The sequence below is a fragment of the Macaca mulatta genome, chromosome 9 (genome assembly GCF_049350105.2).
Source record: "Macaca mulatta isolate MMU2019108-1 chromosome 9, T2T-MMU8v2.0, whole genome shotgun sequence".
Classification (NCBI taxonomy): Eukaryota; Metazoa; Chordata; class Mammalia; order Primates; family Cercopithecidae; genus Macaca; species Macaca mulatta.
The window spans coordinates 135,827,786-135,844,053 of record NC_133414.1 but is presented as its reverse complement, the minus strand read 5'-3'; the positions used below and the strand labels follow the sequence as shown (position 1 = coordinate 135,844,053).

At 45.5% G+C, this 16,268-nt stretch overlaps 1 protein-coding gene across 3 annotated transcripts in view; it reads left to right on the top strand.

The window, feature by feature from the left end:
- Positions 1-16,268, top strand: part of CPXM2 (carboxypeptidase X, M14 family member 2) — a 246,824-nt gene that overhangs the window by 109,842 nt on the left and 120,714 nt on the right. For all 3 annotated transcript variants that reach the window (XM_077947807.1, XM_077947808.1, XM_001082168.5), the window contains exons 7-10: positions 789-877; positions 10,175-10,298; positions 12,462-12,658; positions 14,013-14,192. In XM_077947807.1, the coding sequence (XP_077803933.1) occupies positions 789-877; positions 10,175-10,298; positions 12,462-12,658; positions 14,013-14,192 (590 nt within the window). The remainder of the gene's footprint in view (positions 1-788; positions 878-10,174; positions 10,299-12,461; positions 12,659-14,012; positions 14,193-16,268) is intronic.

Sequence of the window (16,268 nt, the reverse complement as noted above, 5' to 3'; positions counted from 1 at the left end):
GACTTCTACTGTGGGTCATCTACACCACGGAAGTCATCCTGAGGCTAGTTCTTCTTGAGGTCAGATGGCCATAGTAGCAAGTGGGCAGCGTGCTTCTGCATTCTTACTGCTGGGGAGAGATTGTTACTCAATCCTCCTCTGTGTCAATCAAGTCCTTCCCTTCAGTCTGGATCAATGACAGTGGCCAGTAGATGCTGTGTTCTGACTGGCCAGTCATGTTGGAGCCCTGGAGCTGGGGACTTGAGATCTTCCTAGAAGTGGGAAAAGGGGATTCCCAAACATAGGGCTTCTTTAGGAAGGAAGGAAGGGGAATGAATACTGGGTAAGGGGCTTATAGGGTCCACATCCTTCCAGAAGTCTCCATGCATATGTGTGGAGTCTTGATATTCATTCATTTATTTATGTAGTGCTGACAGCTTGCTGGGTGCATAGATTTGTCCCATCTATGCTAACAATAAACCATTGAAAGAGGTACCGTTCTTTTTCTTGTTCATGGGTAAAAAACCAAGTCAAACACTGTGCAAGTAACTTGCCCACTTACATACTCATACAGCATGTAAGTAGAAGAGTGGCGATTTGAACCCAGGTATTCTGGCTCCACACTCTTAACCACTGGGTAATTCGGACTCCTAAGTTGCTTCCTGTAGTTTGGTTTTCTCATCTCTGAACCAACCTTAGAAGCTAGAGATTGGACTGCACTGTCCCTGCAGTCCCCATGTGTCTCTAACAGAGATGCCATGGGAGATAGAAGGATGGGAGTGAATTCAAACTCATGTTTCTGTCCCTAGATCCTAATAACTATTATCACCGCCGGAACGAGATGACCACCACTGACGACTTGGATTTTAAACACCACAACTATAAGGAAATGCGCCAGGTAAGACGCAGATCACAAAGCCTCATGCCAGGAACTCATCAAAAAAAGCAACATATTATGTGTCCATAAGCGCTTAAATTTTTTTTTCCAGAAGTTGATGATTAGGGATCTGAATGATCATTTGATGTGCTGAAGACACATTAAATGCTTGTCGTTTCAAGATTTGGGGTTCAGGTGACCAGAGGAAGGCTTCTTGGCTGGCAGATTGTTGAAACACAATTTGAATCCACGTTCTTCTCAGTTAATACTGTAGATCTTAAGAATTATTGTGGTTTTGGCCGGGCGCGGTGGCTCAAGCCTGTAATCCCAGCACTTTGGGAGGCCGAGACGGGCGGATCACGAGGTCAGGAGATCGAGACCATCCTGGCTAACACGGTGAAACCCCGTCTCTACTAAAAATACAAGAAAATTAGCCGGGCGAGGTGGCGGGCGCCTGTAGTCCCAGCTACTTGGGAGGCTGAGGCAGGAGAATGGCGTGAACCCGGGGGAGCGGAGCTTGCAGTGAGCCGAGATCGCGCCACTGCACTCCAGCCTGGGGCACAGAGCAAGACTCCGTCTCAAAAAAAAAAAAAAAGAATTATTGCGGTTTTGAGTGCTATCTAAGGATGTTGGTCAGATGCAGAGTTGAAAAAGAAAAAGGATCTAGGATAACACGATAATAATAGCGGAAAATATTCACATAGGACCAACTTATGTACATGACCGTGTTCAGTCCTAATAACTCTAGAAGGGTAGGGACTGTGGTTATTGTTATTTGCAGATGGGAAAACAGCACTGAGAGACTATAGCACTACCCCTTATTCAGATTTTCAGAGTTTCAATCTTGGTTGCACATTGGAATCACCTGGGGAAATTTGTAAAGCTAGTGATAATTGAGCCCCATCTCAGGCCAGTTAAAGTAGAATCCTTAGGAGACAGGAGCCTGGGGATCCAGATTTTTAAATCCTCTTTTTGTGATTCTGCTGTCCAGCCAGGTTTCAGAACTACTGGTTGATAGCTTCATAGCTCTTAGTATTGTTAGAAAGAAAAGACAATCCCAGATGAGATTTTTCCCCAGATTTAATTATAGAAACCCAATAGTTCTGAGATTTTGACAGCATTTGCATATTGAGTGCACAAGGGGGAAGGGACAGGGTGTTTATTAGGACAAGCTAAAAAGGCAGTACCTACGCTAAGTGCGGTGCCTATGAATTCCTGTGCTGCGCCCACCCCCAGCAGGTGCTAGAAAGCATGGGGAGGAGCTGGCAAATGAGAAATCCTTAGAGAGCTAAGAATCTGAAGAGACAGAATATGCAGAAATGTCCTTCTGAATACATTTACAGAACAAGGATCCACCAAGGGCAAATTAACATGGCTCAAAGGGAGGGCTTGTAGGTGCTAAGGGAGGGGAGCAGCCATCCAGTACAAATGTGGAAGATGTTTCTGAGGTCAGAGTAATTAAGTGGAGCTCCAATCCCATGGAATGAACAAGCCTGGTTTGTCTTGATGTAATCTAACTTGAGATACTCACACAGCTTCCAGACACCTGTCAGCACAGACTTAGAGGTGGGATGTGCTAAGAAATCTTCTTGCTGTCTTGCTCTTCAGAAATCAAGATAATGTGTTTGGACTTGAGGGCTGTGAATCATCCCTGCTGCTCTACATTTTTGGGGTATTTATATGGCTCTGCTCGCCATTCCATTTTATGGAGTACTGATGTGTTAACTCCGCTTTGCTCATGGACGTCTCAGCACAGCTTCTTGAGCTCAGAAATGAGACAGATATCAACTCAGTGCAATTAATGTCAAAAGCAATAAATCTAAATGCATTTAAAATGAGTGACTTGCACAGAGACTTTAGGTAGCTGTTATCTGTAAATAGTTGTCTTGCGTGGAGACTTGGGGCTCTTTTCTCACAAGGAGAGCAAGCGGAGTATGCTTCATTACCCTAGGCAACTCTGATCACTACTGGAGCCAAGAGGGACCTTTGGATAATCAGTGCAGCCCCCTCAGGTGACACTGGAAGACCCCTGTGAGATCCCACAGCTCAGCAGTTATCAACTAGAGACTGTCCGGGAGAGCACCCATCAATCCTGAAGAGTCTTCAAGCCAGAAATGATTTGCCATTTGGATTCCTGGCTCCTGGGGATGGGAAAGAAGTCAACGTTTTGAGCAATTTCCCCATATGGAGTCTGCTAGGTTACTGCAGAAATCTTTCTCCCTCGGGAAAAACTTGTTCATTTTTCCTACTATTGAAAGAGACATTTACAACAAACCAAAAAAATGAGAAACAGAAGCAGGAAGCAAGAAGTGAAAATAGAAAATCTTATTGCATTGTACGAGGAAGATAATGAGGGGACATGTGACTCTTTTGTGCAGACAGCACTGACTTGCAAGGCACAGTTCCAGGCAGAGGGGAGCTGCAGGTGGTTGGGTGGAGAAAGGAGGAGGAGAGGAAGGAGAAAGTCCTGACATTGACACTATAAGGCGGAGAAAGGGAATTGTTCCAAGAAAATACGGAGGACCTTCTTAGCGTATGTTGCAATTTATTCTTGCTTAGTTGCTGGTTTACGTGTACGTTGCCTGTCTCCCTCACTTGGGGCAATGAGGGAAGACACCCTGTCATTTTACCATCCAGAGTGTGCACTTGATCAAGGTGTGTATTTGAGGTCCTTACAGTCATGGGGGATGGGAGAGAGAAGGGAGCCATCTGCTTGGCCTTGGTTTGGGAGGCTTTGGTTGCAGAGGGGGTCAGCTGTCATCCAACGTGCGTGGCTGGCACTGCCAGGCAGGGGTGGAGGGAGGGTGCTCTGAGTAGAGAGGACAGCAAGAGTGAAGGCATGAGGTCGGAGCCGACAGGTGTGTTCTGTGACAATTTGAAGGTAGCTCGGAGGAGGCTGGTCCTGAGTGCCAGGAGAGGCTTTTATCCTGACGCGGGGGTCTGTGGAGGTTCTTTAGGTGCACAGAGCTGTCTTTCTGGAAGTTGTATGGAGGGCTGGCCCCTGGGCCTGAAGAAGGTTGAGAAGAGAGGCATTTCTGAGGCAGGCTGCCCAGTGGAGGTCACCTATTGGAGTGAGTTGGGGAGAGAGAGGGGCCTGGTGTGCTTCTGTGGAGAAAAGGAAGAAGTGATTTTGAGGACAAGGTTAATGACCTTCTTTGGTTTGATCACAGTGTTGTCAGGTCCCAAACGCCCAGGAAGTACTGGCTGACGGCCCATATGTAGACAATGTGATGTGGATAGAAAAAAGTAACATAGGCAGACATGGGCTGGAAGGCAGCCATCTAATGACATTGATTTCCAGGGCACCTAAGGATGGCTGGGGACATCAGGCTGTGGGGACCATGGCTGACCCACCCACTTGTACCACGCTCAGCCTGACCCTGTGGGGACAGGAAGCCAGGGCAGAGCAGCAAGCCTGCACATTCAGATACACCCAACTCCTTTCCTTCCCTCTTCCCTTCTTCTGGAATTTCTTTTCCATTGGGCAAGGTGCGGTGCCTGTTTCTCAGGCAAATGAGGAAAGATGGCAGAAGAGAACTTTCCTCTTCCCTACTCTCCTCTTTAAAAAACAAACAAACAAAACAAAACAAAACTTGCATTCACTGGATAAACAACATTGTGTCAGCATCAAATGCAAACCAAAAGCCTAAAGACAAATCCTCCACGAACCCACTACTCTAAAAAAAAGGCAGTTTTCATTTTCTCCCCATTTCCATGTGGTGTTTGAACTTCTGTATTCACAGAATTCCTACGGTTTTGATGACAGGATAGTTACATCTTGGCCCTGTGTTTCTCAGCGAATATTGGATCATTAGCCATTTTCCATGCTGTCTTCATAATTGTGATAGTGAGGTTGCAGAATGTTCTGGTGAGTGGATGCATCATACTTTTCTCAGCTTCTTTCCTGCTGTGGAACATTTGGATATCTCCCAATTCATAACTTTTCATGAATACAGACAAAGTATGAAACATGCCACAACAAGTGTCAGTGTGCATAACATTTTACCATCTTTATGAAAAATTTCCCTCCGATATTTTGCCAGAAATTGAGGCTCTTGATTCTCTCTCCTTCAGTAGAGAGTGAAGCAGCAGAACCTGGGATTCAGTAGACACCAGGATGCAAAGTTTATTTCTATCCCAGAGTTGGGAAAACAGAGTCTTGAAGAGACTAAGAGTCTTGCAAACCCTGGTACTTTCTAAGATGATGTTTCTCAACATTCTTTTTCATTACTACCCACCTAGGGAAAGTTTTTAGACTTCTTTTCTTTTCTTAATTATCCTCCCCTCATTATATTAAATATTAAGAAATAGGATTTTGCTAGATAGGGTTGAGCTTTGGGGGAACACAAAGCATCGTAATACCTAAGACTTTTTTAGCCACAATTTTCAGCCCCTTGGGGTGAGGTCATCCCTTTTGAGAATACATGCTCTAAGGTCATGGTGAAAATTCTGTTCCTTACTCTGACTGAAATCATCAAGACCCAAACATTTACCACAAAGACTCAAACTCCAAAAAACCATCTTTGACCCCTGTCAAGAATAATTGTATTCCCTTACGAGAATTAATTGTGTTTAAACGGGAAACATCATTCCTGGGGATGCTCACGGTTGCCTTGCTGAGAAGAGCAGAGTGGGCCACCACCCAGGTCTTTGATGGTGCTGGTAGCCACTGGAGAGATGCTTCCTGGCATTGCAGAGGGCCACTGTGCAGAGAGAATTGTAGAGAAACTTCACTGAGAAGAAGATTTTTCAAAGGCCCATGGTCTCATGTGGGAAAGATGCTTATGATACCATGGCACAGTGGCATGCACTTTGTTAACCAATACTGTGCCTTCGGTGGGAAAGTGTGGCTGCTATGAAAGTACAGTGATAGTGGGTAGAATATAAGGAGGTGATGCTAATGACTCATGGCCCAAGCATCTCCCCATGCCATAGCTAAATGTGCATCTCAAGGGAAGATGATGCACATCTTCTTCCAGTGTCAAGGTCGTGATCACTAGTACTGACAGCACATTTCTCCTGAAGCTAATTGGAAGGAGGTGGGGTAACAGTGACGGAAGCCAATCTGGGCTGAATGCTTGCATTCATTGCCTAGTTCGTGATGAGCCACCTGGCTTTATGTCCATAGAGCTAGTCACTGATCTCAATGTAAGACAGTGAATTGCCTGCCAGATGGGATTTGCTAAGGTCAATGCTGTTGGCTGAGAATGATTGCATCAGCAAGGACTAGTACATGGGGTCTCAAAGGAGATGGCAAGTATGCTATGGCCATCAGAATGGTCACAGTGTGCAGCAAATAAAACAAGCAGCAGGGATGCACTGGTTCTCATTTCTCTACTACACCTTCATGGACAGATAGGGGTGTGGGAAGAGCCCTGAGATGCCAAAGTCCTGGCTTCTCCTGCTCCCAGCTGGGTGACCCAGGGTAAATTATTCGATGGCTTTCTGGGCCTTAGTCTCCAAGTCTGTAGAATGGGAAAAATCTTCTCTGTCTTCTCTACTTTACCCGCCAGTCATGATGATAAGACTTAGAAGAGAAATGGAGCATATTCTTACTGTTCTTGTTAACACAATTGGTGATGTGATTACTGTGTCTTTTATTAAAATGTGATGCTATTCATATGTGGCCCCCTGCTGTCCCTGCAGTGTCTGTCTTCATGGTGATGACTGTAGAAGCTACATGTCCTTTGCATGTTGCTTCTCCATTTATGATAGGTTTCTGTTGTAGAGTCTTTCTGTTAAGAGTCCTTGTAGCCAGCTTTCTCTCAGCTAAATATTGTGACACAAAGTGAGTTATCATAAAGGGAAGCCTGTTTTAACCCCTGGAGTAGTAAGACAGTTAGACCCTGAATTCCAAGTCAAGGCTGCACCTGTCACCTCTCGTAGGCATGTCATCAAAGCCAAGCTATAGCAGCAGTAAATCTTCCCACTCCTTTAGAAACGCTTCTTGATGCTCATTAAACCACGCTTCCCAGTCATTACAGAATGTTGTGTTATGAAAGGCATATGAAGCACACAGTCATATAACTCCAACGTATCATAAATTTTACATAATACCAATTTTCCAGTTCTAATAGATTTCAACTCACCATAAAATTTGCAACAGATTTGTTTATCTACACTTTACAAGGACATTTTATGGATAATTCAGTTGATCCGATTTTTTGGCAGCTTGCTAGAAAGCATTCAGGTCCACACTGCCCCACTGTGGGCTATGCCCTTCCTCTGTCCTGTTCCAGCTCAGCTTTCAGAAGGCCACGGGCCTCCCTAATGGGCACCTGCCCACCGGCCACCCTGGCCAGGATGGCCTTCCTGTGTGTTTCTGCAGCACCTGGGCTTCCTTCCTGGTCTTTAACACACTGTCATGACAGTGTCCCTGGAGCCCTCTGGCCCCTACTGCATGGTCTGGTGCCTGGCTCAATAAAGAGATGCCCTTTGAATCAGATCTTCTTTCACTTGGGTATTGATAAACAAATTTAGCCTAGCAAATCACAGCTACTTGCAGTGAACTCACAGGTCCTCGTTCAGTGACACGAGGCAAGGCAGCCTCTAGGCAGAGGGTGTCTCTGGCCTTTGACCTTTAGGGTAGCCGTTTCTCCTATGACTTGCAGAGCCCTTGGTACCTCCTTTGGCCCCTGGTCTCATTTTCCCAGACCTCAGCTATCAGTGTGATGAGCTGACTAAAAAGGCAAAATTCAGAAAACAGCATGTATTTATTTCACTTCCTTGCTGAAGCCTGCTTTTCCTACCGTTTAACCCCATGATTCCTGTTGTCATGGTGACCCGGTGCTCTCCTTACTTAGTGGCAATGAACTGGGTCATTGCATGCCTTTTATTGGCTGTGTGCTGCAAGCTCCAGGAGGGAAGAAGCAGTGTGTATTTGCTCAACCCAACAATGTAGATGCTCATTAAATTATGAGAAAAACTTGATATTAAGATATATTTATTTGGTCAGGCATAAAAGATAAAAGGCTGAGTCTGTCTCCACAATGATCTGCAGTGTAGTGAGTGGGCAATAAGAAAACAGGAAATCATAGTTAAAAAGTAATAACCACCACTGAGAGAGGTGAGAACCACAACCAGGGAGGTGAGAACCACAACAAAGGAAGTGATAACCACAACCAGGGGAGTTATAACCATGATGAGGGACCTGATGACCACAATGAGAGAGATAAGACCACAACCAGGGAGGCGATAGCCACAACCAGGGAAGTGATAGCCACAACCAGGAAGGTGATAACCACAACCAGGGAGCTGATAACCACAATGAGAGAGGTGGTGACCACAATAAGAGCAATATGAACCACAACCAGAGAGATGATAACCACAATCAGGGAAATGATAACCACAACCAGGGGAGTGATGACCACAGCGAGGGAGGTGATGATCACAGGGAAGTGAGAACCACAACAAGGGAGGTGGTGACCACGAACAAGAGAGGTGAGAACCACAACCAGGGAGGTAAGAACCACACCCAGGGGAATGAGGACCACAATGAAGGAGGTGATGACCACAACAAGAGCAATAAGAAGCACAGCCAGAGAGGCGATAACCACAACCAGGAGAGTAATTACCACACCGAGGGGAGTGATAACCACAACGAAGGAGGTGATGACCACAACCAGAGAGGTGATGACCACAACCAGAGAGGTGATAACGACAACCAGGGAGGCGATAACCACAACCAGGAAGGTGATAACCACGACCAGGGAGCTGATAACCACAATGAGGGAGTTGGTGACCACAATAAGAGTGATAAGAACCATAACCAGAAAGGTGATAACCACAATCAGGGTAGTGATAACCATGACCAGGGGAGTGATGACCACAAAAAGGAGGTGATGAGCACAATAAGGGAAGTGATAACCACGACCAGGGAGGTGATGACCACAACCCAGGAGGTGATAACCTCACCCAGGGGAGTGATAACCATGACCAGGAAGGTAACAACCACACCCAGGGAGGTGATAACTACACCCAGGGGAGTGATAACCAGAACAAGGCAGGTGCTGATCACAACCAGAGAGGTGATAACCACACCCAGGGAGGTGATAACCGCAACCAGGGAGGTGATGACCACAACCAGGGAGGTGAGAACCACAACAGTGAATGTGAGAACCACAACCAGGGTGGTGATAGCTATAGCAATGGAGGTGATAACCACAACCAGGGAAGTGATGACCACAATGAAGAAGGTGATGATCACAACCAGAGAGGTGATAACCACAACCAGGGAGGTGATAGCTATAATCAGGGAAGATGTCACCATAACCAGAGAGGTGATAATCACAACCAAGTATGTGATAGCCACAACCAGGGAGGTGATAGTCACAACTAAGGAAGGTGTATTACTTCATTCTCATGCTGCTATGGAGAAATACCTGAGACTGGGTAATTTATAAATAAAATAATTTTAATTGACTCAGAGATCTGCATGACTGGGAAGGTCTCAGGAAACTTACAATAATGGCTGAAGGCACCTCTTCACAGGGCAGCAGGAGAGAGAATGAATGCCGAGTGAAGGGGGAAGCCCCTTATGAAACCATCAGATGTTGTGAGAACTCACGATCAGAACAGCAATGAGGGAAACCACCCCCATGATTCAATTACCTCCCACCTGGTCCCTTTCATGACATGTGGGGATTATGGGAACTACAATTCAAGATGAGTTTTGGGTGGGAACACAGCCAAACTCTATCAGCAAGTATCTCAGTCCATTCATGCTAAAATACTGTAACCTGAGTAGCTTATAAATAACATAAATCTATTCAGAGTTCTAGAGGTGGGAATGTCCAAGATCAAGGTACTGGCAGATCTAGGGTCTGGTGAGGGCTCACTTTCTGGTTCACAGGGCCATCGATGTGCTGCTTTCTCACATGGCAGATGAGCAAACAAGCTCTTTTGGGCCTCTTTCATAAGGACACTAATCACCTCCTAGAGGGCCCAGCTCTTCCTGCATTGGGGATTAGGTTTCAGCCTATGGATTCTGGGGGACATAAACATTTGGAGGATAACAGGAAGTGATAGCCACAACCAAGGGGTGCGGAAAGTATGGGACGGGGTGGGGGCAATGGCCAGGAGTTTCTTCCTAGGGGGGTGATGGTAGAGCAGGTGCTGGAAGGAAAGTAGGCATTATCTAGGACAGAGGGATATAAGGAGAGTGTTCTGGGTAGAGGCAATAGCAGCTGGGGTGTGCAGAATGTGGATGCACTTGGGAGGCTGTGGAGGAAAGCAAGAGGTTTCCGTCTTCTTGGGAGCTCTGTCCTTTTAGTGCATAGTCATCAATGCTTAGAGTTTTGGATTCACTTTGTTTTTCAGTTGATGAAAGTTGTGAATGAAATGTGTCCCAATATCACCAGAATTTACAACATTGGAAAAAGCCACCAGGGCCTGAAGCTGTATGCTGTGGAGATCTCTGATCACCCTGGGGAGCACGAAGTCGGTGAGAAGGGCCCCTCTGGGATGCTTGGCCCCTTCATCTTTGGTACCCATGTAAACAGTTAGGAGATTGTTTACCCTATGAGAAGATTCATGCCACAGGGCATCAGCTGTCCACACCACTGCTGTCTCACGTAGACAGATTCTGCACATGTTGGCTCTGTGAACCACTCATCTTATGATATGGACTATAGAATTATTTACACTGGAAATACCCATCTTCTCTCCAAAGGGAGCATATTTCATTCTCTGTCGTCCACCTCTGAGACCAACCACAACAGCCAAAGAAGAAAGTGGCTGAGGTGGGCAGGACAGAACTTCTTCCTCCTTCAGGATTCCCTGATCATTAATGGCGCATATTAGAGGAGCTTCTCCCGCTTTTTAAAAAAATTCAATTCTGTTTTTAGATATTTCCTGTTTTCAGCCATTTCCCATTCAGTCACTCCCCAGCCTGCACCTCTATAGGTCAGATGGGCTTCTTTGTTTCTCTTTTTGGTAAATCTGGGAGCTCTTTAGAAATCTGCTGATATCTAAGTACAAAGATTTGTCTGATTTACTTGAACATTCATCAAAGTCTCAGGAGTTCCTCTCAGGAGGTTTTTTGTTTTTTTTTTTTGTTTTAGATGGAGTTTTGCTCTTGTTGCCTGCTGGAGTGCAATGGCACAATCTCGGCTCATGGAGCCCTCTGCCTCCTGGGTTCAAGCAATTCTCCTGCCTCAGCCTCCTGAGTAGCTGGGATTACAGGCATGTGCCACCATGCCCAGCTAATTTTTGTATTTTTAGTAGAGACGGGGTTTCTCCATGTTGGTCAGGCTGGTCTTGAACTCCCGACCTCAGGTGATCTGCCTGCCTTGGCCTCCCAAAGTGCTGGGATTACAGGAGTGAGCCACTGCACCTGGCAGGTGTTTATTTCAAATAATAAAAACTTTATCTTCTGGTAAAATCACATTTCCTCAAAAGTAGCAGCTTTGCCAATGAGGGAAGGAAATGTGTTGTCAGCTTGAGCCCAACACTGATAAATGCCAGGCCCTAGTCCTTTCTGGCTGCTGTAACAAAATATCAGAGGTTGGGAAATTTATAAACAACAGAACTTTATTGCTCACAGTTCTGGAGGCTGGGAAGTCCAAAGTCAAAGCATGGGCAGATTCAGTGCCTGGTGAGGGCTGTTCCTCTTAAGACCCCTTCTTGTCTTGCATGGCAGGAGCAGAAGGTCAAAAGTGCCTGGCTAGTTCTCTGGAACCCTTTTATAAGAGGAGTAATCTTTTCATCACTTCCTGAAGGCACCACCTCTTTTACTTATTTTTCCTTTTTTTGAGATGGTCTCATTCCGTCTCCCAGGCTGGAGTACAGTGGCATGATCTTGGCTCATTACAACCTCTGCCTTTTGGGCTCAAGCAATCTTCCCACCTCAGCCTCCTGAGAAGCTGGGACTATAGGTGTGCATCACTATGCCCAGCTAATTTTTTTTGTTTGTTTTTTGTAGAGTTAGGGTTTTGCCATGTTGCCCAGACTGGTCTTGAACTCCTGCACTGGAGCCCTCTCCCAAAGTGCCGGGATTATAGGTGTGAGCCGCTGCGCCCGGCCAGCCCCTCCTCTTAATACTCACGTTTGATCTTAAGTTCCAGCATATGAATTTTAGGGGGGCACATACATTAAACCATAGCACCCTAAGATTTAAAAGCTGAGCTTTGAAAGAAAAAATACCTAAAGAAAGCCCACTTTACACTGCGTCACTGCTGATTTGCCCTGATGGACTATTTTCTGCTTATATTCATTTGTCTTTGTTAAACTTAATAGGAAGTTATTTTAAGAAAAATAAATGCCTCCCAAAAGAGAGGCACTGATTGCTATGGCTTGTGCTCAACTTGTAAATGTTAAGCCCTAAGCACTATGCTATTTGATCGGTTCTTGGTAAGTAAGAATGGACATTATTACCCTGTGACAGGTGTCATGTCAGATTTTTCTATACATTTTCTTACATACCTGACTCTCTGGGAATAAGACAGTTGTCCTGATGTCATTTTAGAGGTTTGTTTGAAAGAACAAATAGGGCTAAAATGGTAAGCTTATATCATTCAAGACTTTCCGCCTAACACAACATGACAAGCACTGTTTGGCCCTAAGTGTTTCAACATGAACCTGTGCTTCTCTCTGTCTTTGAGTAAAGGTGAGCCCGAGTTCCACTACATCGCGGGGGCCCACGGCAATGAGGTGCTAGGCCGGGAGCTGCTGCTGCTGCTGGTGCAGTTCCTGTGCCAGGAGTACTTGGCCCGGAATGCGCGCATCGTCCACCTGGTGGAGGAGACGCGGATTCACATCCTCCCCTCCCTCAACCCCGATGGCTACGAGAAGGCCTACGAAGGGGTAATGGCCCTGGCCCATCTCACCCAATAGGATGTGGGCAGTGAGGCCCCAGCTCCAGAGTATGCCCAGCTCCAGGGTTATGCAAAATTCCACCTTACGAGCTTTATTTATTTATTTTTTGAGTCGGGGTCTCCCTCTGTCGCCCAGGCTGGGGTACAGTGTCACGATCTCCACTCACTGCAACCTCTGCCTCCTGGGTTCAAGCGATTCTCCTGCCTCAGCCTCCTGAGTAGCTGGGATTACAGGCGCCTGCCACCACACTCAGCTAATTTTTGTATTTTTAGTAGAGAGGAGGTTGGCCAGGCTGGTCTCAAACTCATGACCTCAGGTAATCCGCCAGCCTTGACCTCCCAAACTGCTGGGATTACAGGTGTAAGCCACCATGCCTGATCACACGAGTTTTATTTTTGAGTGTCTCTGCTGAGGCAGGGAAGCCCACAAGGTTTATGAAAGGTGCAAAGCAGGCACTGAGAATGTTGGTGGCCTTGAGAGGTGGACGTGCCGACAAACTGGAGGAAGTGAAGATGAACAGCACTATTGCTATATACATAACGATAATGGAATCCAGTAGTACCACTTTATGTTGGCTAAGCACTTAATCATGGCATGTGTTAGCCTTGATTATTGCCTTTAATCTTCTCATCAGTCTTCTGAGGAAGTTGTTTTATTATTCTGATATATTCTTTATATTTTATGTTCCAATTATGATATAGAACATATTTAGGTTATAGGTGTGTATAGAATATGCACATGTACAGAATTATGTATAAAGAGAACACAGAGTATAGTTAGTATTATGTTGTGTATTGACAGTGATATATCACAATACCTGGGAATAAAATGGAAAATTATATTTAAACAATGGTACCTATCAAATACAAGCTTTACAGTATAGAAATGTGGTCGCATTTATTGGTGCAGATATAGTCAGTTAGGAATTTGCATTGCTAAATAGTGAGCCAGAATCATGGGCAGGCAGGGAGAATGCATTACTATGGTGGCCAGTGATACTGCAATGATGAGTTCATTGCTACTCAGAGGTTCACCTGGCCAGTATGGAAGAGAGGAAGGTAGGGGTGGAAGAAGGAACCTAATGCTTTTTAAGCACTTCCATGTGGCAGGCGTGGTTCTCTGAATTCCCTCTTTGGAGTAATTTGACTGAACTATCTACCACCCACCAGATATTAATAGGACGTTTTTCAATATTCTCCTTTAGATGCCATCTTTGGGTCAAAGGGCATCCAGAGGCTTAGAGACCCTCCCCAAGGGGAAGTGGAGACAGATGCGTCTTGTATGGTAGAGGGTCCGCATTGAATGCAGCCTGTGCCTTCCTCACACTCTCACTTGTCTCCAGGGCTCGGAGCTGGGAGGCTGGTCCCTGGGACGCTGGACCCACGATGGAATTGACATCAACAACAACTTTCCTGATTTAAACACGCTGCTCTGGGAGGCAGAGGATCAACAGAATGGCCCCAGGAAAGTTCCCAATCACTATATTGCAATCCCTGAGTGGTTTCTGTCGGAAAATGCCACGGTGAGTCAAAATACCCCTCATCTATAAAGCAGCAAAAGGCCAGGCTTAACCCCCATTGGTATTTGCTGAGGATAGGACATTTAAGAAAGAGACAAAACCATTTTTTTTCTTTCATGTTTTCTCCAAAAGCAGATAAGTGTGCTAGATAATAACTACCTTTTAGGTGGATATTTGAGGAGATTCTTCGTAGAGGAGAAATCATTTAATTATATGTCTTAACAAGCACATGGAGGTTCAAAACCAAAACAATCTCCCCTGAATTGCACATGTTTGTTACTACCTTTAATATCTTTCTCACTGTCGGTTATATTACTAAGAAATTATCCTTAGCCCTTACTGATTGCTTAATATATCTTAGTTTTATTTTAGTACATCCCCTTGGGTTTACTACATGTGGTGTTTCTTTGGAAACAAAAATGAAATTAGATGAGAAATATTTCCCCAGATTTCTTAGGTCTTGTTTTACAAAGAGTATGTTGTAGAAGAAATAATTCTCCCGTACCTCTTGTTGTCTTTCCTGGGCATCATAGTAGAGCTCCGTACTCTGATTCTTCGATCGTAAACATTCTTCAAGAGTTCTACCTTTATTGATATATAAGTTAGTGTTGGGTTCAGCCGCAGCCACAGAAAAATCAAAATAGTGCCTTAACAAGGTAAAAGTTTCTTTCTTTCTTCACGTGAAAGTACCCTGGAAGCCAGCCAAGGACCAGCCAAGTAGAAGCCTGGTAATCGTGAGGAACCCAAGATTCATCTCTGTCTCTGTCTCTGCCATGTCAGCATGTGGCACTCATCTTCAAGGTCATAATCCAGGGTGGCAGCTGGTGCTCCAGCTGTCATGTCTCTGAAGGAACAGGAGAGAAAGGGCTTGGGGAAAAGAAAAAGTTCTTCTCTCAGATATTTCAATTTCCTATAAGCGGTTATACATAATGCTTCTGCTTAACTCTCACTGGCCAGAATTCAGTTGCACATGGTATCAGCCACTGCAAGGAAGGCTGGGAAACGCTATATTTTAGACAAGCAAATTGCAAGCTCAAAACAAACAAACAACAACAAGAAAAGGTTGGACTTCTCCTACTGGGGATTAAAGGGAGCTGGAGAGAGGACAGCAGCTCTCCCTTGGCGTTCCAGCCCCCAGCACAGCACATGTGGGTGCCACTTACTGGAGGAGGAGCAGCAGGGTGGGCTCCTTTAGTGACTGACAGTCCAGGGTCATCCAGGCCCTCAGGAAGTGAGCAGTGGGGTGATGAAGACAGACAGCAGCAATGCCACTTGGTTCAGTTAGGATGCCCAAGGGTGCTGATGTGGGCAGGAGACTAGGGAGGCCCCTGAGTCTTCTGTCTTCTAAATCTGCTCTTATGGTTCCCACATAACCTGTTTTAGTTGTTTTTTGCTCATTTGTTTGTTTTTCCATCTAACATCCTAATGACACTGGGCAAAGTTGACAATTCAAGCTATGTTATACTTTGGGAACACTTAGACCAAAATTGGAATTTGGTTGCCGGCTTTCTTAGCCACTAGGCTATAAGAGCTAAGCAGTCCTTTTAGCACAATTGTGCAGAGTCTCTGGATGTTCAGTCTTTGCTTTTGGACTAGAATTTAGTTATTTGACTTTGTTGTCTAGAACTACAAGGAGAATTACACAATTCTATCATCACCAATAGTTTTCTCAATTGTGGATACACTAGATAGATAAGAAATCAGCAAAGATAAAGATTTGAGTAACAAGGCTAACAGGCTTGACATAAGGGACCTGTAAGAATTCTATAACCAATGACGGCCGGGCGCGGTGGCTCACGCCAGTAATCCCAGCACTTTCGGAGGCCGAAGCCAGCGGATCATGAGGTCAGGAGATCGAGACCATCCTGGCTAACATGGTGAAACCCCGTCTGTACTAAAAATACAAAAAATTAGCCGGGCGTAGTGGCAGGCCCCTGTAGTCCCAATACGTGGGAGGCTGAGGCAGGAGAATGGTGTGAACCCGGGAGGCGGAGTTTGTAGTGAGCCCAGATGGCGCCACCGCACTCCAGCCTGGGTGACAGAGCGAGACTCCATCTCAAAAAAAAAAAAAAAAAATTC